The sequence below is a fragment of the Tauraco erythrolophus genome, chromosome 5, assembly GCF_009769465.1.
Source record: "Tauraco erythrolophus isolate bTauEry1 chromosome 5, bTauEry1.pri, whole genome shotgun sequence".
Classification (NCBI taxonomy): Eukaryota; Metazoa; Chordata; class Aves; order Musophagiformes; family Musophagidae; genus Tauraco; species Tauraco erythrolophus.
This window is the reverse complement of record NC_141469.1, coordinates 14,596,844-14,620,269: the sequence shown is the minus strand read 5'-3', so window position 1 is coordinate 14,620,269 and position 23,426 is coordinate 14,596,844. Positions and strand designations below refer to the sequence as shown.

General features: G+C 38.2%; 1 protein-coding gene across 4 annotated transcripts in view; it reads left to right on the top strand.

Moving 5' to 3' along the window:
• Positions 1-23,426, top strand: part of INPP4B (inositol polyphosphate-4-phosphatase type II B) — a 282,937-nt gene that overhangs the window by 98,142 nt on the left and 161,369 nt on the right. For all 4 annotated transcript variants that reach the window (XM_086612544.1, XM_086612542.1, XM_086612543.1 and 1 more), the window contains 2 exons: positions 12,724-12,842; positions 14,637-14,753. In XM_086612544.1, the coding sequence (XP_086468670.1) occupies positions 12,724-12,842; positions 14,637-14,753 (236 nt within the window). The remainder of the gene's footprint in view (positions 1-12,723; positions 12,843-14,636; positions 14,754-23,426) is intronic.

Sequence of the window (23,426 nt, the reverse complement as noted above, 5' to 3'; positions counted from 1 at the left end):
TTGCTGGCCAGGAATAAAGTGGAAATGGACACTTTTTACCCTGAATTGAAACTCTTCTCCCTTTCTCCACAAATAAAATAATTCAGGTCACAGACAAAACAAGCTGAGGATGACTGTTTAGTATTTGGTGCCCTTGTCTCAGTGGGATGGCCCTGAGTGACTGTGGACAGTAACTTGAATTCAGTGACAATTGAATTTAAAATAATATATCTAAAAATGTAGAAACTAGCCTTCAAATTGCCTTTTGTCCCCTCTAAACCTGCTGCAAGTGTCTTCCTTTTTTTAAATCAAGGTCGGACAGCTTCAAGAGGAAGACTTGAGCGTTTGCTTGTATGCAGTCTTGTGTGATAATTGGCAACTTTTTGTGGCTTGTAGCTGCTGTGTGAGAGGTGGGCAGGATGATAAACCTGTGGATCTGCCCTGTGTCTGCTCTCTTTCTGGTCTAGTGCTCTACTGAATTAAAAGGGACACTAGCACCGTTTCTCCTTCAGCCTTCCCGCTGGGTCTGTTGTGAAGGAAATCAGCAGTGATGTTTTTGCGGAGCAGGGACTAGCAGCTGTGCCCTGCCACTGCCTGCCAGCCTGAGACTGTCAAGATAGGTGTGTGGTTGGCAAGTCCTGACAGGGCTGGAGATAGGCTGGAGCTGCTGAGCGTTGTCAAGGCGGAAGCAACTGGGACATGCCCAGAAGCTGACCTGCAGGCATGTAGGAACCTCTTACAGTTGAAAGCTTAAACACCTGGAGACTTTAAATACCTCCAAAGCAAGGTAGCAGGTGTGTGGAGGCTTAGGGTATTCTGTTTAAAATCCACTCGTGGACATCTCCGTCTTTTTATGAGTTTACACTTGACTTTTTACTGTCACATTTTGCAATTGGTCTTTTCTAACCTTTAGCCTAGTCTTTAAAATAATTCACGAAGTGTCTAGAGAATTCATTTCTTCCCTTGTGGGTCTTTCTCCTTGAAGATGAAGTCAACTTTTAGATCCAAAAGAGTATAGATCCTATAGAGAATAAATCATTTAGATAAAAGGTAAGCAAATTATTTACAGATAACAGTAGTTGTGTAGTTCAAGCTGCTTGTTGCACAAAACGGTAATGACTAAACAGACATGAAAAAAATTCTGTTTTGTTAGGCCAAAAATATGCTAACTGAAATATTTTCAAGTAATTTAAAGCATGATAGCTCTTGACTTTTTTGGCTTTAATAGTACTACACTGTGTTAACTGAACATTTGTCTTTCAAACAGCAGTTTTTAAATACATCTGTAAATATGCCTATAGAAATAATTGCAGTAATACTTTCATGTTATAAAACATTTCCCAATGGACTTTTTTTAATCCTCATTTGTGGAAACAGAAGTTCCATGAAAAGAAAAACATCTAATTAATAGAAGACTGAAGTCATCCTCCTCTTTTGAACACATTAGTTACAGATATACTTATTTTTGAAAGTTTTGAAATCCATGTCCTGCAGCGAGATTTGACTTGAAAATGAGGTTCCCCTGCATGCCCTGAAAGAACTGGAATTCTCAGTGCAGCACCACGAAATCCTTTATACTGGATACAGCCTGGCTACTGTGACCATTACAACCAGGCCAACCTGAGGTGCTGGGAATGGCTTTGCTGAAAACAAACAAAATGCTGAAGAATGCTTTTCTTCATTGTTTTACCTCCACCTCCTCTTGATAACAAAGTTTCTAGTACATTTATGGACACTTTAATTATTATGATTAACCATATTTTTAGTCGGGCTTTTTCCTGTTGAATATGAAGCTGAAATGGATTAAATTGAACTAAATTTAAAAAAAGGACTATCTTGTGCAATATAGTTCAAATGTTGAAAACACAAATCTGAAATCCTCTCTGTTGCATTTAAGATTGATTTATGAGAGATAGAATGAGTACAGAATTTCATTATGATGAGGTAAGAAGAATTTGGTCTTAAAGTTCTTTGAAGATCAGAATTTTTCACACCTAAAAAGCTGAGGATTTTTTGTTGTAGGATTGTAAATGAACTGCTCTAAACACTACAATGGGCCAGCACTGTTTTCAACTTTGAGATCTGAACATGCTCCCGTTGAGATGAAGAGCAGCAATACCTAGGTCATCCTGGACTTAAATCCGCTAGCAGGTCTCTCTGCAGAGACAAATGAAGGGGGTTTTTCATTATTTTTTTAATTTTTAATCCTTAACTAATATTTCTTTGTACAAAGGAGTTTAAATAATTTTAAATTCAAGTCAACTATATCTTTACATACGTCAACACGAAACCAAGGCAGTTTCAAACATAGTATTGTAACATGTAAATACCAGTTTTACACCTTTGAAGAAAAGCCTGCTGGAAATAACAGCCTATTTATAGTATAGGGATCCAACTTTCTTGCTTACCTTGCAGTATGCTGGGGTCTACTGTTCTGTGGAAATCGTTGTCTCCTCCTTTTAGATCTGTCTCAAAATATAAGCTGCAGACCTTTTGTAAATCTGTCAGTTAGCAATTTAGTGTAATAATTATGGGCCCGGTGTCTTTGCAGACATGAGATCAGTGTTGATTTTGAAGAAACTGGAAATACCAATGTATATGCTGCATTAAAAGTGTTGCTTTAAATGACATGGAAGTGTCACAACAGCTACAGTCAGTATGGTATTTGTCACCCTGTATGTTTTTAAAAGCTGTTTGTCTGTACCAACAGACTTCTCATGATTGAGATGCACATTCTGGGGAAGTTCAGGAGTAAAGGTTATTTCTTCAGGATAGGTGGTAAACTAATACAAAATGCTTATGGGAGATAGATTTCCTGAAACTTGTCCTCTCACACAACCCTTGATCTGTGAGCTTTTATTGTTTATGGACTCTGTCGTTTATGTGAAAAGATACAAATATGTATATATTTAAATTCTTCATACTACTAATACTTTGCTATCTCATGCAAATCCTATTTTGTTAAAGTAATCTCAAGTTATTTGTCAGAATGGCTGTTTTGAGATCCACTGAGGAGTAAAGCATTGTCTCTTACTCGCATATCTAATTTAGGTATTAATCCAGCCTTGCCACCTTTTCAGGCTATTCTCACTTAGGCTAGAGTGTATTCTTCTTTCAGTGACGGCTTGCCTGCAGATTACTTTGCATTTATCATGCATTTCCTGACTAGGAAATTTAATCATTACAGGACTGAAAGTGATTGTTCTGCATTGCAGAAATCTATTTTCTCCTTTGATTAAAAGTGTCTTGCTCTTATTTGCCTTGACTTTGAAGTACATATTAGTCTGGTTTCCATTTAGACATGTCGAAGAGCGTGTTTTATGTTTTACTAAAAAATGACCTCTAGCATATTGGAGGGACTAATGCTTTGCTTTCTGTTTTCTCTAGAGAACTCTTTATAGACAGACTCACTAGTCCCTTTTCAACATTTGACAGGCACCTGTGCAACAAGAACCAGTTTTGAACCAGGCTAATGTTTAGCATCCCAACAGAAAAAAAAAAAAGTACAATCACACAGCTCGATAATACCCTGCCTGTCTGTATTAAAGGCCTTTTTTCCTTTTTTGAGCACTGTACATGAAGAGCACTACAGTGCTCAAACCTTTCTGCCATGCTCCCTTGGGTGATGTTTTTTTAGGAGTCTTTGTGAAATTGATCAAAACTACATCACTTCCTTGCCACTTCCTTGCCCTTTGGAGGCCTCATCCTTGGTATATGTAAAGAAAGTAATGCAAATCTTTTCAGATAAAGGAATCTTAAAGGTATGTTCAGTTATAATGTTGAGCAATAGTCCAACTATTGTCAGTCTTTTATTTTCATAGATTTATAGATTTCTAGGTTGGAAAAGACCTTAGAGATCATCGAGTCCAACTGTCCCTAATCCCCATTAAACCATATCCCTAAGTAGTTCATCCACCCTATTCTTAAACACATCCAGGGATGGGGACTCAACCACCTCCCTGGGCAGCCTATTCCAGTGGCTGACAACTCTTTCAGAGAAGAAATACTTCCTAACATCCAACCTGAATCTCCCCTGACTAAGCTTATACCCATTTCCTCTTGTTCTATCACCCATCACTAATGTAAAGAGCCCTTCCCCCACCTCCCCACCATCTTTTCTCAAGTATTTGTAGGCTGTAATCAGGTCTCCCCTCAGCCTCCTCTTCTCCAGGCTAAACAGCCCCACCTCCCTTAGCCGCTCTCCATAATTTTTATTTTCCAGCCCCTTGACCAGTTTAGTCGCCCTTCTTTGGACTTGCTCCAGGAGCTCAATATCTCTCTTAAAGCGAGGGGCCCAAAACTGGACACAATATTCCAGGTGCGGCCTCACCAGTGTCGAGAAAAGGGGCAGGATCACTTCCCTGTTCCTGCTGGTTACACTATTCTTGATACACGCCAATATCCCATTGGCCGTTTTTGTGAGTTACTGTTGGTAGTATAGCTCCCTTCTGCATCTTGTCCTGGTGTCTTCATCATGATTGCCTTTACTATGTAACATTTTCACTTAAAGAAGTAGTGGATAGCTTTATTCTCTAGCAGTGAGAATGCATGGGCATTCTCATGGGCAACAGGGCTATGGCCACATAGTTGGTTAGCTTATAATTAATTAGAGAGCTGGCCCCACAGATGTTTATGTGAAAGGGACATCCTTGTCACAGCCTCTAAAACTTCACTATTGTTTAGATAGTTAACATCATGGGGCAATGTTAACGTCAACTAGCTTGGGATCCTGAAATGTTGTCCAGGCTGCATGACATGATGAAGCAGAAAGGTGGATCACTCTTCTCTGAGGTCGGGGCTCCTGTAGCTGGGCTTCTACCTAGAATCCAGAGTTGCTTGCTTAGAGCTGCTCAAAGCAGCTGTACTGCGGTGAAGAAGCACCCTAAAAGATTTTAGTTTCTTGCGAGTACGTTCTGAAGCTTCTTGTCTCCTATACTTGCCAGACTATGTGTTGCTTGATTGCCTTCCTTTCTTTTGCAAGGGAAGCTTCTTTCCTCAACGAGTCTGAAGGTATGTTGTAAAGATGTATACGATGACATGGATGTGGAGTAAGGCTAAGTAACAGATGAATTTTCTTTACATATTAGAGAAAAAGATTGTCTCTACAGTGTTGTAAAGTAATACTGCACACTGAGGATCAAAACCACGTAATGCTTCACTTGACAACTGGTATAGCAGTGTATAAAGGCTTATGTCAAAGCAGCAGGGTACGCTGCTATAATAAAAACAGATGTGGCAGACTGAAAACTGAGAGGCTTGGTGCTTTTGTTTCTTTTCATCTTCTTGTGATGTCGCTGATACGTTTTTGTACATTTATTTTATTTCCAAATGTTGGGAAACCAGCAGAATATGTTGTACTGATAAAATCTGAAATAAATTGTTACAGATTCTAGATGTTTGCTATGGGTTTATAGTGTAAGGAAAATCCTACCTAAAAGAAAAAGGAAAGTCTGTATACTATTTACTATTCTTCTAATTCTTCAGCTGGTACTTGTAACCACTCTATTTTCAGGATAGTAGAAAATCTCAGAGAAATTACAGCAAACTTACTTTATTAGATACTCGATATGATGATTTTGGGAAAAGGTGAAGCGGCAAATGATAGTTAGCTGTGTTTCCAGAGATTTAAACCCTTTTGTGGTATTCTCAAATAGCAACAATACCAAAATAAATTACAGCAGTATCAAAATCCATTTTGATATTAATATACTTTGGAACGTAGTAAGGTATAGCAAGTTGTCATAAGACTTTGATTTTCCCCCTTCCCCTCCTTCTTTCCTCATTTCTCTCACCAGAGAACTGAAGTCACCTTCAAGTCAGAGCATAAATGCCATTAATAAGCAGTGCCATGAACAGAGTAGTTTTAGACGGAAGATGAAGAGGATAATTGAAAATTTAAAGCAACAGCAAAAGCTTTGCTTTGCTGTCACTAGACTACTGCAGCATCTGAGAAAAACAGAGTTCTCTGTGCTATTAGATGCACAGTGTGCTCAGTAAGGAAATGCAGTCTTTTCTGGAATAATCACACTTTTATAACTATAGTACTATATGAAAAAAATAGACAGACACATTCTCAGCTACAGTTTCAAAAATTAAAGGAGTTTAAAAATATTGATCAAGAGTGGTTTGTTTCATAACTTAAGGAACCAACTGTTCTGAGCAAAGCTAGAAATTCAGTTCTGTGACCTCAATGCCATTGTGTAGCTGAAGTCGAGAGCACAGAGGTGGCAGCAGTCAGTCAAACACAGTTGTGAATAAAGCTGGAGGAGCGTGATCTTCAGCAGTGAGTTTGCGGGAACAGGTCGTCTAATGTTAGCAATGGATTAATGCACTTCCAAAATGGAAATTACACTGAATGGGTGGTTAGCACATGTAACCACTCTTTGAGTTCTGCAGTGGAAATACGATGCCAGTGAGCTGTACGTTCATCCGGTCAGTTGCTCTCCTGAGTCTTTTGCATCTATCGTACTCGAACTCTATAAATAACTAGGGTTGTCCAGGATGAATGACGAAGCTGCAACATGAAACAGGCCTGTTCTAACGTGTCAGAAGAATTGAAGCTCGTGCTCAGGAAATGGCTATTATTGCTGCTGGTAGTGACAATGCAAAGTTGCAGTCTAAGCCTTTGCATTTGTTTTACTTTCTTGGAGAAGACGGAGGGATGCAGTTGGAAAGTGCTGTACTTAATGCCCTAGTCCAGCATGAGGCTTTCAGTAAAACAGAAAAGACACAAAACCTAAAATTTCTCTAGTACTGCGAAATCCAGGGTGGGCAGAACTTCTCTAAAATAGATCAGTTCTGATTTTCAAAGTGGTAATTCTAACCAGATTTATCACTTCGTGTGCAAATAGGATGATGAGTGCAGCTGGCATCTCAACTCCTGGGCATGATCACTTAGCCCTGCCCTTCATCTGCATATCACGTTTTCCCCTAGCAGCACTCGTGTGTCTTATTTCAACAACTCCTAAATAATTGTGTTCCTGTAGGTGCAAATTAAGTGGGTAATGAGGGATTTTTTTCTGGACAGTATATTGATATATTACAATGAGTACTGCTAATACTGGTGGTGTTTGTGAGGGTGTGGGTTTTTTTTTCTCCAAATGTGTATTTGTAAAGATGTTATAGGGATATCTATCTTTATGCTTCATCTGATATGACTTCTTTGTCATCTCTTTCTCCTTGGACAGTTGGTAGAAATTTTCTTCCTGCTGTTAATTGCAGGCATCCCCTGAAGGATACTAATTGTATTATGTATGTGCGTTTCCTTGAGATATAACTAGGTTACTTTAGCAACCAGCTGTACATTCCAGAGAACAGATACGTATTATATTTTTATACAAGCCTTTATCCCCAGAGACACGAATAGTCATCTTGAACCTTTTCTTAGGTAAATATCAGTAGATCTTTACTTATTTGTATACATGGTCCAAATTAGTCTTCTATTCTGTAGAGATTGTTTTCATTGCAGAGTTTACCTGAGTCTGAGCATCTGTTTTAATCATTACAGTTAATGAGTGTCCCTCGGAATACATACTTGTTTCATGACTATGTAACTGTGCCCTCGTTTTGTGATAATGTGGATATTAAAATTTCTGTTACTGCATCTTTTGATATTTAGTATTGTACGGTGAATTTTACTGGGAGTCCACATGGCAAATTATTGTGGGAGTAACTTTTCTGTTCATTTTGGTCCCTAGGTAGTGGTGGTGTTTATCCACCAGCAAACCGAAGTATTCCTGGTGACACATGAATGGGACAACCAATTAGTAGTATTTATCATAAACCAAGTGATAATATTTAGTATGGAGCACTAGCTGGAGGGGTGCTCATTAACACCATTCTGTGCCATTACCAGTCCTCATTTGCTTTCAGGCATGTTTTGCCACACAGAGAACACGTCACGCTCCTGTTCTCATCCCTTTCACAGTTGCATTTATGCCCCTAATTCAAACCTATGGCCAAAGCTTTCTTGTATGTCCTGAAGTTGGATTATTCCTAAGCCTTTATGTGTTCCTGACTGAAGATATTCTTTTGAACAAGCTCAGTTAGTGCTGTGTGTCCAGAAGAGGCAGAGGCAGCGGTGATGTGCGCTTTCTTCTCTTAATCCTCCCTACCCCCCTCAACACTGTCCCCAGGGAGGAGAAAAGAAAACTGTGTGCTGTTCAGTGTTCTGCATGTAGTACAAGTCTGAATGTAGTGTTCTCTTATTTAATGTGTCCTTTCTCCCACCAAGGAATAGCTGCACCTCGGTTAATTAGTCTATCAAGACAGACTGTACGTTATTATTAATAAGTTACTTTGGGATAATAATGCTGCTGCAATGCCAGTGAAATGAAAAAATTTAGAAGATGATGTTTACATATGTATATGTGTGACACACACAGGCTTCTCCCGTTCCTGGTTTATTCAGATAGTAATTTTTTGTTCTGTTTTGAGAGCACATGAAATAGTGTACCTTGGAGACAACAGGAGCATGGTGGTTAATTCATGTCCCTTGCCAGGCCCTTGGAATCTGTTTTGGTTTGGAAAATAGAAAGAAATGAAGCTGTGGGAAATAATGTTGTTTCTATCGCTGGTTAGAGAAGAAGCTACCTCACAAATTGCCATGGAAGCTAATACACGCATTGTGTGAATCCATAGTCTGGGAAAAGATTCACCGATGTGCTGTAATATCCCTCACTAAAATAAACGTTGCGATTTCAGTCTTGTTTCCCAATTTTGGGGCTAGTCCTTGGCATCCTTCCCAAACAACTCTGTGAACTCTGAGTTGAGGTTGTGTTTCAGTCCCTCTACCCATGTCATTTGTTCTAGCTGCTGGATCTTTTTCAGTTCTGGGAGATGCTACATCTTCTTGTTTCTCTGCCAGAATAATTTCTTTTGCCTCCAATGGGTTTAGTGCTCGGAACAGTGCTGAACACCTGGTCAGAATTGTTATAGTTTCAGGGAAGGTATATGATGAGTTTCCAGACTATTTGGGGGTTTGTTTTGTTTTCATCTTTTTTTATTGTTGTATAGTTATTGGGACTTCTTAGTCTTTCACACACACACACAAGAATAATATTATCATTTTAATAGTAGAACAACAACAATAATGGAAATGAGACACCATTGTTCTCTGGCTTTATTCTTTAGAAAGTGACTGTTGAAGGATAACATTGATTAAGTGTTATCTGGTTTAAAGCATTTTAAATGGTAAGACAGTTCTATACATAGACCACAGAATTTTGCAAAATATTTGTAAATATATTCCAGAGCATTTACTCCTTTCAGCCTTTCATCTTTACCTACACAGTGATTACTTTGCTGTCTTTCTTTCCTTTTTCTTCACTTAATATGTAGAGGAGTGGTTTCTTCCTGCCATCTTAACTTTTTTATTTGTTGATAGAAAAGCATAAATTATTTCTAATGCAGTTCTTCCTTAAACATTCATTGTACACCAATAGGCTTAGCAGAGATGTGATCACCAGAGGAATGGGTGACTCAGGCTTTTATACACTGAGTCAACAGTCACAATGAGTAGATTCATATACTTTTGGCATGTAAGTACAAGCTGTCACCTCAGCTCACTGAGTTTTGTTGATGAGTTTTTCCAGAATTAATTCGAGCATAGTGAAGTATTGAAAAATAATGTTACCTATATATATGGTCTGCTTCTGTGTATATTATGATGGAAAGTGTATTGATGTTTTTACCTGCTTTCATTGTGTATAACATTTGTAGTTAAGAAAACAGCCTTAGCATACCTTTTGTAGTTGTATTTTCATCTGTGTCTCTACAAAGAGTATGTCAATAATGCCCAACACATGTGTTTAAATATATAATGTATAGCTGGTATTTCACTTTCACGGCCACATGTTTCATTTTGTCTGAAGCGTGGTGACTGTTTCTTTGAGAAGACCGAAGATTTTCAGAGATACTGCTAGTAAAATAGTTCAAAGGGCAATAGTGCAGTGTGGGGCTGTGGAACTTGCCAGGCAGTTAACAGGATATAACAGACTTCCCCTATTCTTTGGCATCAGCTTAGAAGTAGTCCCTATGTTTTGTTTAACATTTCAGTTGGGTTGTTTTTAAGGGAAGTGATGCACTGTGGCTCAAACTAACAAATTCTGTGTCACACCACATCTTTAGTTCTCTGCCAGCGACAACCTTATTGAATATCCTCTCGGACTGAAAGGGTACTGCTTGTGAACAGCACTAGCCTGATGTCATTGTAGAGACAAATAAATCTATCATCAAAGTAGATGCAGGCTTCATTCTATTTCATTTAGCCTTTTGCACTGGGGTCTTCCAAAGAGTTCCAATATTTTGTGCTGATCCTTACCATTGGAGATACGCAGATGAATTATCTTCACGTCAAATCTACCCAAGATCGTGCTGCTAGGTTGTTTTTTTTTTTTTTACAGGAAAATGATCTAATGACTGAATTGACTTACAATCACAGAAATTAATTATCTCCTAAGCTCAGATACCACTACATTGATGACCACTTAGTGCAAATCTCTTTCCTATTGTTAAAAACTTATGAATAGGATAAAAGCCTGTGCTCTTGGCTGCTAAAAGAATTAGTCACATCTGGTTAATGTATTTGAGACATCACATGAGTAAATCAAACCATTATTAATGGGGGATTGACCTCCATTCATCGTGCACTAGTACTTTTTACCAGAGTTAGTGTAGGGTTCCTGCCAGAGTCAGTGGTCAGTTTTTGGGGGGATTTATTTTTGTTTTTCCTAAGTTTCTGTCTCTTTCTGTTTTTTTTTTTTCTTTTTTTTCTCTTCTGGTGTATTCCTGTCATTTTTGGAGATCCATTGAATTGTGAGCTGGCTACCCTTCTTTTGTGATGGGTGTGAAAAATTTGACTATCTCTGTCATTGTTCTAGCTTCTGCTACTGAGTGTGACCTCTCTTACCATTCCTCTGAAACAGTGTGCTTTAGAGTGCTATATTGGGTGGTGGCATAAGATGTAAGGATTGGGTGGTGGCATAAGATCAGGGTTTGTGGGGTGAAATGGCTGTATCTGGAAACTTTGATCTAATACTGCATTTGTGGTCAGCTTTAGAGAGGATACTGTTCAAATAGGCAGGTGTCTGCCCAACCTTCTGTGCTCTGCTAACCACTTTGCAGTAAATCTACTCATATAACTTTTCGGGTGGTATCAAGTAGTGCTAATATTTAGCGTAATTTCAATAACGTGGTGATCCTTTGTAGCAAAGAATTGCTGGCAACTTGCTATTTAAGTCTTATGCTGTTATATCAGCTGCTTCATAGGGACTTCATTGCACATAAACCTTTATTCTTATTCTGCTTTTACCACCAAATTATGATAGGGTCAGTTTGAGACTATCTACTGAGAGGTTTCATTGGCAATTTGGGCTAAAGCAAAAATTTCAAAATATTCTGAAGGTTAGATTTGATTGTTTCCTTCTTCCCTTTTAACTGTTATGGAAGAGTGGTAAAAAAGCTTCAACTAGTTTTCCTTTTATTTTCTCAAGCAGCAGGTCTGATCTGCCCCCCCCTCCCCCCCCAAAAAAAAACCAAACCAAAACAAAAAGTATAAAGCAAGCTGAGTTGGCCTTTTGTGTGTATCAGAGCTTTCCTTGCCTTGGCTTCTCATCAGACCAGGTTTGCTTGCTGTGAGGATAATCTGAGTCACCTTTTAAAATGTTAAATGTCAGCTGCACTTGAGGAAGCCCCTGCTTGGCAGTGACTCCTAGAAAATGTCCTCGGCTCTTTCGTGACAATTAGCCTCTCTGAAACCATAGGCTTTTCTTTTCTTCCCTCAGGCTTCTAAGGTCCCAGTATAGTTTGATGCGCTGCAGAAACACTGGATAGATCCTATCACAGTATGCTCTGTTGTGTGTTCCTTACTGAAGAATGTCAGGTGGATGAATATTGCTTTTGAGCCAGTGTATGCCCCATTAGTCTACTTTCCCTCTGCAGAGCAGCTAATGGTGCATTTGTTTCTTTCCTTTTCTTTTTCCTTTGGTGCTTTCATCCTTTCAGTTAGAAGGCATGAGGTGTGTTAGTCTAAAGAGTGAGCTCAGTCACCTGCTTGACAGGGGTACCACGATAAAAATGAATTATTAAACAAGAACTGAATTTCTCTATATTTAACAGGTAAAATGAGTTTTATTAATGATATTATGTAGCCAGAATATAACTATTATTTTCATTTAGATACCATTCACTGACAAAAGAACTGCTTATCTTACTGTCTGCTTTTAGGAGTGTAGATTTTTACTCGATGATTAATTCTACTAAAAAGTTCATAATGTAGTATCAGTCTCTTAGACCTAATCACTAATGGTATTTAAGTGGTTTAGAATGCGTTTAAAATGGTTGTGTACTGTGAAAATCGTCAGATGAGACGACCAAGTTAGGCTGCTAGGAGAGATTTCGTGGCAAATTAAATGAAGGCTCATGTAAAACTACCCACTCGTGCGATGTGTGTAAGTGTGCGCGTATGCGCATGCACGTTCATATACCGGGGCTGATGAGCCTCTGGCAGGGAGCTTTGCAGAAGCTGCAAGTGTTCTCAGTGGAAACGAAATCCCAGTTCAGCTCTGCAGCATGTGACTTCCTATTTCTGTATGTTACTTCCAAGGAACTTCCTCTGTTAAAATCAGCTTGTCTCTAGAGATTTAATCTGGAGCCGAAGCGTAGTTTGTTTTGTCCCGTGCCTGTGACAGCGTTTTCCCAGAGTTTTCCTTTGAGTATTTTATTTTTATTTTGTACTGTCTCCAGCATGCAAGGATCTAGTGTCTGCTACCCGTGATCGGAAGCTGAATACGTTTATACAAGTCTCAGTGGTACATCCAGCAGAGCACATTTTGACGAGGTATTCAAGCACTGAAATCGTGGAGGTGAGAGTCTTTCTTAATCAATTAACGTGTTGATTAATGAATTGCTCGTTTCTTCTTTAGAAAGTGAATGAGGAGTAAAACAAGTTCGTGCATAGTCTTAGGTAAGACAAGCACACTCTGGCAGTTAGCAAAGCATACCTAAGAGTGTTCTGTAGTTCTTGGCATTTAACCAGGGTAAACAGTTAGAAATGAACTTGGCTTTTCATGAAAGCTCTGTTGTTCCAAGCAGAGGCATAGAGATTACTCTGGTTCTTCAGTCATAGGTCTAGAATGAAACAGGGAATAGTTGCTCTTGTGAAAGGACAAGGCAATGCAAAGTAAAGCTAAATTGAGAGTACAGTGAGTTTGTCAAGTATTTTGAATTACAGAACAACATAGGTGCGTTATATGGTCTGTTATCCTGCCTGTTTCTTGTTCTGTTTTTTCTCATTGGAAAGTTGACACTTTTGCAATTAGAAAAATATTAGCCTACTTCTATAATTAGGGAAAAGAGTGTGTGTATGCAATCCCTGTGACTTTACATAAAATAATTAGCAACTTGCATCACATGTTACAGCAAAAGTTGTCTGAAGCTGCTTTGCTAGTCTTGGCATTGCCCTGTGAGCATCACTGTCAGAAACAGCAGAAGTTATTCACAGGGAAAATTATTTCAGTGCGAGCAGACAATGTAGGTGTAACTTGCTTAACTTAAACTGGAGAGACTCATTAAGAGCAAGGCAGTTTAATGTAAACACAAACACAATTTTACGAAAAGCTTGTTTTAACTGTGAAATATAATGAGAAAATTTTGTGAGCTCTATGTGTGATCTTAGTTTCAACCAAGTACTAATTAAATAGTTATGGTTTCAGCCATCAACCATCCTGAAACTGCTTAATTCAAGTATTTTGTATCTGATCAGGATGTTTCATTGCAGACTGTCTGGAATGATGTTGTGCAGAAGATGGAATAGATATTGGGTTTGTTGGTTCTTTTTTTAATAGAAGTTGATGCATCTCCTAAGACAATGTCCTAGTTCTGAATAAATCCCTGGATTTGTTGTGTTAAGGCTCCAAGCTTGCCTTATAGTCAAGCTTTGGAGGAGGGGAAGGTAGGGGTGCAGAAAAGTTATTTTCTCAAAAGAAAAATTACATTTATCATGCAAAATTCTTCATTTTACCTAATAGAAAACTCGAAGATACTAGCCTGGTAATCTTTGGAAAGTAAGTCTAAACATTAAGAAACTATAAGCAGCGTTCTATATGATTCATTTGATTGTTTGTATATCTGAAGCTACAATATAGTTAATTCTGTGTCCAGTTTTTAAATATAATCATAATGTTATAAAGCACAGACATGTATAATCCTCTCCCCATAAACCAGTATCCTTAATGTCACACAGGGAATTTCTATAGCATTTCTATAGACAATTCATTGTGACTTTTTGTGTGTGTGTAAGTTATATCTTTATTTTTTTTTTTAATTCATATGAAAATGAGGTACTGTGAGAAAGTATCATGGGAGAAAGAAAGGGACCGTTACAGGTTGTGTTCCAGATGCTGATACCTGCTGGCTGAACTCTTTACAGTCATATCTTTTCCAGTTAAAAAACTTTCTGAAAAGTTTTTTGAAACTCTCCTGACAAAGTTTTAAAGTTGTGCGGTTTTCTTATTGACTGGATAATACTCAGCTGTTCATGTCTCTCTGCTGTCGAAAACTAACTTCTTTTAAAGAGCCCACAGTTTCTGTACGTCCATGATGGCAGACTGCACATTGCACAGCTGTTACTTTACTGAATGTTTACTTGTGTTACACAGGGTACAAGAGATCCACTGTTTTTGACTGGTGTGACATTCCCACCGGAATACCCCATCTATGAGGAAACTAAAATAAAACTAACAGTCTATGATGTTAAAGACAAGTCTCAAGACACGGTAAGTGCTGTGCTTCATTTCTTGCGTAGATCTTGCTGAGGATTAAGTTTCTCACCATGTTGTTCTTTGACTCTCTTCAGCGAGCTTGCAAATTGGGGTAATGTGTTTACGTAGAATTCATTTTACTCTTCTCGTGTACCTAAAGTGTACTTTATTTTTTGTTTTCATATTAGAGAATAGAGAGAGATGACCCTTTGCTATCATTTAATGGGTTACATGAATCAGCACAGGTATTCCTGGCAAATAAAAGTTAACTCTTGTGTGCTTTTGGATGGCAGAGAATGTACGAAATAGATTGAGATAACAACACTACGAATAATATTTCAGAAATGTTTCTGGCAATATTTTACGTGTGTGTCCAAATTAGGATGATGATAGAGCCCGTACCCTGATGTTTGAGAGATAATCATACTTTATTTTAATCTCTTGCATGGTGATACCCGCAGCTCCTGTGTGGCTGCTGCTATTATTGATTTGTGGGGGTCCAAAATAGCCTGTGTCATTGCTAAGGGTGAATTGTTTTGGGGTTCCAGTGTTGTATGTTTTCAGTTACGCTGTCAGCTTCTACGCTGAGGAACAGTTACTCAAGAGGATATATGGAGGTCAATGGGACTATTTGAGTGGTTTAACTGCCAAATAGAGACCTTGAGTGCTGTTCTAGTGCTCCAGGTGATCTAAGACAGCCTTACAGAGCTTGAAGATATCATAGGACCTATGGGAGATCTATTTTTTTTCTTCTGTGGCAGCTGGAGTCCAGCTGATAGTTTTCTCTTAGGCAGCAAAAATGGCCCTTGACACCTCTATTTAATTAGCTGAATTGCTCTTTACATATCTGTAATTGGTACCAAATATGATTAAAGACCATACAAGCTCACGGCATGACTGTATATGCGTTCATTAACCATAGAAGGAAATTAAATGCATAACATAAAACTTGAGACTGTCTTTGAACTGCTTACATAAGTAAAGTAGTATGTTTAGAGGACTTTTAAAATTTATTTTTTTTTTAAAGGTAGAAAATACTTGGTATGTTTGTTTAAATTTCAGACCTCTGTGAGCAAACGCATTGGATCTGTCTCCTCACTGTGCTCTTTAATGGGAACATGTCGAATATTTTAGACATAAAATCTGGATTTCTTTCAGTTTATAGACTGAAGTCTTTTTTTCTGTTGAAGAATAACTGGAGAAGGAGAATATACGCATGTTTTCACAATGTGTATGTTTCAATTTTGGGTTATGGTTTAGACTACAGGGGCTTAAATGGGATGTGCTGTTTGTTCGATGGAGTTGTCACTTGTGCTCAGATAGAGGAATTGAGTACAAGGAGTTTCACTTTGTCTCTTCCCGTCCAATTTCTTTTGTGACTGACAGGTGATGGAAAATAATATCCTATCTGTAAGCGAAAAGAGTGGACTTGATTTATAGAGCTATCCCTGTACTACTGCTCTTCTAGTTGCAGACCTGTATACTGCCTCTTGTATATGTCAAGATAGCTATGGATCCAGAGAATGAATATAACTTGATAAATTCTTGCAAATTTGTAAGATTTTTTTGTAACTGTTCCTTACAACTGCAGTACAAGACTAGAGTCTCTCCCAGAGAATCCCATTAACGTAGCTCATAAGTCACAAGAAAGAATACCTTTTCTTTTGTCATAACAGCTATGTAGTTTCTATGTCAAACATTCTAGATCTATAGTTTATAGTACCTTTCTGTAGGGGAAAATGTTTATTCCACCTCTGGTTTACATATATTGAGCCTTTTTGAATGTTCAGCCTTTTTAAAACTGGATGTGGGTAAGAAAAAAATAAGCAAGCCGTAAGCTTTAAAACAAGGTAGACTCAGCATGTGTGAATGACCCTGGGCCACCAGGTTGCAACTTTATTTGTGGCAATATTTGGACTTCTGCTTACGTCCTGAAACATCAGTGATGATCAAACTAATGACTTGACTTTCCTATAATTGGAAGCTATCGCACTTTTCTATTAGTTCAGGTGACTTTTTTGAGTCTGGAAGTGTATGTGGATTCATAAAAGTCAGGTCTAAATGAGCTATAGGTTGATACCATTACCAGCATGGCGGCAGTGGCACAGACGTCAGTGCTTGCTTTGTGACCCAAGAAGTGGGCTGTGTCCCTTTGGCAGTAGGCCTGTTCCAAATGCTGTGGCTTCACAGTTCGGATTGTCAAGGCTAGAATAAAGCTGTCTGTCTTGGTCCTTAAAAACTGCAGCATGTAGCCCCAGTGTTCCTCCAGACTGACAGGTAATCTACTTGGGAGTGAAGGGACATCCAAGGCCGTTAGGTATGTTCTGCTGCTCTAGGCTGTGCTTCCAGACTCGTCACCAGCTTGTGTAAGTGAGCATTGATGGCAGAATAAACCGTGGATCTGACTTCAAAATACTGTGGAGAAATAGGGCAGAAAGCTACAGTAATAAGAATCCCCGCAACATCAGGGCTATACTACTCTTAGTTACTTTAGTTAACTAGTTTGAAGTAGCTAATATCCCTCGTTGCACTGCAACTGTAAGATTTATCTCTTCTTTTCTTATTTCTGTTGTTATCAAGATGAATCTAAAGGAAGTAAATTCTATGCATTAATTAAACTCAGCAGGATTTTGCTGCTACAAATACAAGACTGTAGAGAGGGTGGAGAAAAGGCAGCGTAAAGCATTTTCTTGTGGTTTTTTTTTCCTTAATCTACCTCTGTCTATAGAAGAGAATTAGGTCTCATTTTCAAACTCATTGGATTTTACTATAATATGAAAAGAATTAGATACTGCTCAGTTTGTGCACACAGGTCGTAATGGTTAAGTGAAAGGGGATGCTCCTCAGTGACAGACAACCAGAATTATTTTTTTTTGGCTCTGTTGACATGCTACTTGTGGTGTTCTTCTAAAAAAGGTTTAGAAATCACCTTGCAATGCTTGCATTCCTGTACCAGAAAGCAGATAGTTAACTTTGCTCTCGCCTGTCGTTTAACTTACATTATATAAGAAGTGCAGTTTAATTATATTGAAGTACCATGCAGCTGGTATCACATTCACTGTGCTTAACACGCTGAATGTTCTCACTGCACTTTTCACTTTCTATGCTTGTCTGTCTGATGTTAATCATAATTATATCTTGGCTGTGTCAGGCTTTCTGTAATTGAGGCTTTTTAATACAATGAAACAATTTTTTTGTTTGTTTTGGCTAGTCTTTCTAGGTTAGGGTGATTGGTTATGCTAAGTTTTCATATAAATGGGAACTTTTAATAAAGATTATGCTATTCCTACTTTGATATAGTTGGAATAAAGAAGTTAATAGAATGTGTTCATGAAATATAACTTAAATATATCCGGTGAAGCCATGCATAAAAAGCAGTGGGTAATGCCATATTCTGAAAAATGTACAATGACATCCGTTTCTACATCACACAGATTTTCTTCCAGTACTGCCGTGGGCAAATTTATGTTCCACTGGCTTCAGCTGCACTGTCTTTAATATTTTTCGATAGTTGGGTTTTGTGTTAATGCTGGGGCTGAACCTGTTCTTTAAGTCATTGTTAGACGCTCATACACTGTTAAAATACTACCTCTGTACCACTTTGGCACAGGCATGCTATTCTTATCTTTCCTATAAGTGTGCAGGTTTGCCCAGTTTGGTGTAACAAGTTTTTAAGTGGAAGCAGGATTCATTCTCTTTGAAAATACCACTTAGCACAAGTCAGGTACCACTGTCACATGACAGACCTACAGAAAATACAGAAGAGATTAATTTGTGTTCCATGAAGAGGACCGAATGCCTAGTGACTAATTCAGGAGGCAACAGTCTTTCTCGTCCCTGTTTAGAGTATATGCACTTGTGTCCTGCAGCAAGTGTTCTGGACTTCATTGTGTAGAGCTGTGACTGTATTTTTAGGCAAGTACCGTAACATTTAGCTACGGCAGGGCTTTGGCTTGCTTGCTTTGCAAAGTGGGTTCTTCTGTTGCTGCATCTACATCTGATTTGTGTTGGTTTAAGGCAGTTACACCTACAGCTTTAAATTCTTACCATACTGGCTTTTTTGTCTGTAAAGTAGGTTTGAAAATGTTTGTCTCTTGTATGATGGGGCTTTGTTTCAATGCAACAAGATCTTGAGGTAAACACCGTTGTAAAGTTCAGGTATGATGTTCAATGAGTCAAGCCACCTGATCCATGCATGGAGAAGTGCTGGAAGCAGAGGACAGGAGCAACTTTCTGTATCTGGTGAGGACTTTCTGTATCTGATCTCTGCAGCAGCCTTCACAGATTGGTCTTACGAGGAGGTGAAAACCAGGAAGCTTGTGGAGAAGCTTCAAAAGCAAGAATTTTTGGTATACCAACTGGGGCTAGAGGCTTAGCAGATGCTTTTGCTGTTTATCTTAAATACTAGCAGGTAGATATCTCTTTCGGATGAGTATAACTACTAGAAATCACATGTGATACAGAAGATATAAACCACCACTCTAATGCTGTCTCCTGAGAGCAAGGAGCAACTGGACGTATACAAGACAGTTGAAATATTACACGTTCTACAGTCTGGTCTTGCATTTATTATTTCCCAAATTTTCCCTTAAACACTGAGAATAAAATTAGATTAATTTGATAATTTTAAGAGTAGTAGGTTTAGAAAGGCATATGCTATAAAGTGATAATTTTAGATTTAGGCTTAAAACTACATGTCTTTTAACTGTCGAGGTTTGAGTCTTCTATTAAACTTGCTCACTATGAATGAAAATTCGCAAAAGGTTTATCTTTGTCTGTCTTAATATTGCCAGTATCCCTGTTAAAATTGAATCACGCTGGAGTGAGTGGGAAATGAAGACTGTCTGTCACGACGGAGGCGTTTTGAGTACAGTTCTGAAGCCAAATCTGAAGTGACAGCGATCTGCATTTCCTCGTGGGCATCGACCTGTGTCGCAAAACCTCCGCGCGGTTTGGTGTGGTTTGCCATCTCTCCTGAAGAGGCTCACGGCTCAAATATTAGGAACGCTGCAGAGCACTATGCAAAATGCTTTAGCAGAGATAAACGTGAGAGCTTGCACACACCTACCCACGCTCTGCCTGTACCAGAATGCTCTTAGTCTTTCACTCTTGTGAACACTAAAACTGCTGAAGCTACTTTTCTTTTTCTTTAAAACTTGAAGCGGTGTTGAAAGTGCTCTACTTGGTTTAAAGAAAAAGCACTTCACATTGATTTTCTCATTTCTGCTCACTTCTGTGTCTTCTCTGCAGGATTTGTAGAGAAATATTGCCTTAAATTAGAAGCTCTTATTATCTCATTCTTCTTAATAGAGCAGTACTGTACAGTTCTGTGGTCCTACCCACAGAAACACTTGCAGTAAAGCTTTAGATAGTCACATGTTTTTTTATTTTTTTTATCATGTTATTTTTTTCACTAATATATACACGATGATAGATTCAGTTTTCCTTTTGTGTCAATCTCTAATAATGACATTTAGTAAGAATACAGAGATTTTGGAGTGAGGGGAAATGTTTTTTGTTCTTCTAGGCACATGCATGTGCAATGCACCTAAAGCATTACTGTCAGTCTTGGTATTTTTTAAAAGTCTGGATACATGAAGGGAAATTCGAAGTGTTGACTTTAATTTGGGTTTGGATTGAAATGAAATCTTTCTTTAAAATGCCTAAGGGTATAAGGAGGTTTTGTGTATCTTAGTCAATCCATAAGAGAGTTGCAGATAAGTGTCAAGAGCAGGAAAGTTACAGGTACGTTTAACTTAAAGACCATTTGTAGCCTTATGGCTCTTTGCACTTAGCCCTTGAAAATTCAATGGGAGAATTTGGCTTTGCAAAAATCTTGTTCTCTTTAGAAGCATCCCACTTTTCTTCCTACTCTTTCTCCTGCCCTATTATTATTTTTTTACCTAATTGAGGCAAACTTCTGCCTATTACTGTATCTTCAGGGAAAGTTGTAAGCTACTGTTAGTTAATTTTCCATTTTCATTTTCCTTTTCTACCTACTCTGTCAATCAGATGCTGCTGATGCCTCACATCAGGCAAAGGTTTGCTCTAAGACCTGACTCTCTGGAAAACTATTGGAAAACTACATAGTGATGAGGCCAGTTGTATTCTAATATAAAGGGATGCCTTGGAAATTGCTTAGAAATAGGGGAACCAAATAGTAAATGATAATGTTATCCTGTAGACTTTATTTTAATCAGCTAAGGATTTCAGTATCGTAGTCATGGTTGCTCCAATCTCTGTAGCACTGTCCAAAAAGCTTGTAAATATCTTGTTCTTCCATGAGTACCTCGTATATACATATTCATTGATATCCTTCATTGCTCCATCTATCCCTAGACCAGCACAGAGCTCATCGGAATAGCCGAACAAATCCAAGGTGGTTATTGCAGTGTCTTAGCATTTGTAATCATGACTTCTAGGGTTAGTCGCATGTGTGCCTAGCATAGAAGGCCGGGATGTTTTCCTCTGAAATACGCATGCTGCAATCAACAGAGGAAGAAAAGCATGGCACAATGTTTCTTTAGTCAGTGTGGAACAACCTGGCTATGAAAACGTGAGCTCAGATTGGGGAATATGCTTCTGTCCCTTCAAAGTGTTGGCCTGCTTTCCCTCCCAGTGCCTTTGATGCAGGCATCCCTTGAACAAAGCATTCGGGGAGCAGCTCCCCAGGAGGGGGTGGCTGGTGGTCCCAGCAGGCTGGGTGCTGCAGCCCTCATGGGCAGCCCGAGCACTGCAAGCATCAAAGGTTTCCTTGTACTACATGCAGCAACACAGGAATGTTTGAATGACTCCAAGGATAAAATTGGTCTGTCCTTATTGGCAATTTACCCTTTTTTGTCAGGTAAATGATCAGTTAATCCCATCACAATGGCACAACCTCTAAAAAATACAGAAGAGGAATTGACATTCAAGAAAATAGTGGTGTGTTTGCCATTAGCTCCAACTACTTAAAATAATTATACATAAAACAGTTGACATGTTTACCTACAGTTGATGGGTAGTTTATAAATGAGAGGCGCTTCCTGCAGATGAAAAAAAAAAAAAACAGAAGGCTTAAGGTGTTTTTTTCCAGTATGGAAAGCTCCGTTTTCGTCTATTGAGCTTATTTTTGGTAGCTTCTTTACCTGGAAAACGGACGCCTCTCTTGTTAATGTGGAAGCACTTCGAACTTTAAGTGGATGCGTTGAACTCCTTGAAAAATCACAACTGTGAGCTGCTTCTGTTTAATTTTTCATGTTTTGCGTGCTTTTGTCAAATAAGGCTTTAGAATACTCTTACAAGTAATTGTCTTTATACTGCTGGAAAAAATGTTCATATCTCCTTCTTTACTTGCAGCCAAAATTGTACATTAATAAAAATGAATTGACTGCAGAATCTGTTTTAAGTGTTGAGGGGGAAAAAAAAAAAAATCAACGTATATAGTGTAGCTTCTGTCTCTTAATCTTCACTAAGGAATTTCTGTTTTTTTTCTCGAAGCCCATTTCAGTACTAATGGAAATAATTCAATGACTTCATGAAATGATTTTTATTTTGATTTTAGAGTATTTGTTATCTTAATTTTTTAGCATCTTGAAAATCAAATTTATCTGTTCTTATATTCCCAAACATCTCCCTTCATAGAAAGGGATTTTGATGTAAAATAGCAGGAACAGTGTATTTAAAATCTAGTAATTTGGTGGCAAAAATATTTCTGCATAATTTTTAATATGTTTAGATGCAATAAGGATTGAAAGAATGAAAAGAAATGTATACGGAAAAGTGATAAGTCTTCTTTCGCTTTTGTGTTATGAAAACAGGCAGTTAAAAACAGCTTGAAAACAGATTTTTCTTTTATAGTTTTGGGGGGTGTATTCTGGCAAATTGAAAATGGAAAAAATTCCGTTTATTAAAACACATTTTTCTCCCTCTACCATGTGTCTCACAAAAATGTTCTTTACAGGTATGGATATGCTTGTACCAGTAAATGTTTGCATTTGAAATTTTGTACTTAAAAGTAAAGCTGAGAAAATAATTCTATTTGAAAATCTAGTAAGAATCATATGCCTTGGACGTAACGCGAGACTTTATCTTCTTGAGCAAGTTTTTGTTAGAAGAGCGTAGTAAATTACTCTGAGTAAACTAGTGAAATGTTTTGTGTTATGCTATATTTTAAATATTTGATGAATAAACATGAAGGGCGTGTGTAATCATTTAGGAATTCCAGTGCTGCTAGAAATGCATATATCATTGAATTCTACAGTAATCAAAGCCTCCTTATGTAATCATTATGCAGTATATTACAGAAACAAATTCCCACATGGCTGAAATCCTCCATGCTTGGCTTTCTTCATGCCAGAAATCAGGATTTTGTTTTGATCTGTTCTTTGTTCTGTCTTACTCGCCATGGATTGCGTGATCGTAAACGGAGGGAAAAAAGCCCTGCTTTCTAATTTGCAGTTTTTAAGAGGCTGTTTTTAAGAAGTTGTTTCCAAGCTGGAAAGCCAAGAAAAGGAAGGAAAAATTTAGTCTGTAGCATGGTCAAAATATAGTGCAGTTGGTTCTCTCATAGTGTCTGTCTCGCCCAAATTGAGAGGGGAGGGAAAGCTGCCAAATAAGTCTCAACACCATAAATGTGAATGAACATCATGAGCATCAACAACTGAACTCAAGGTTTTGGTGTACAAAGCAGTTGCCATATTGAACAGA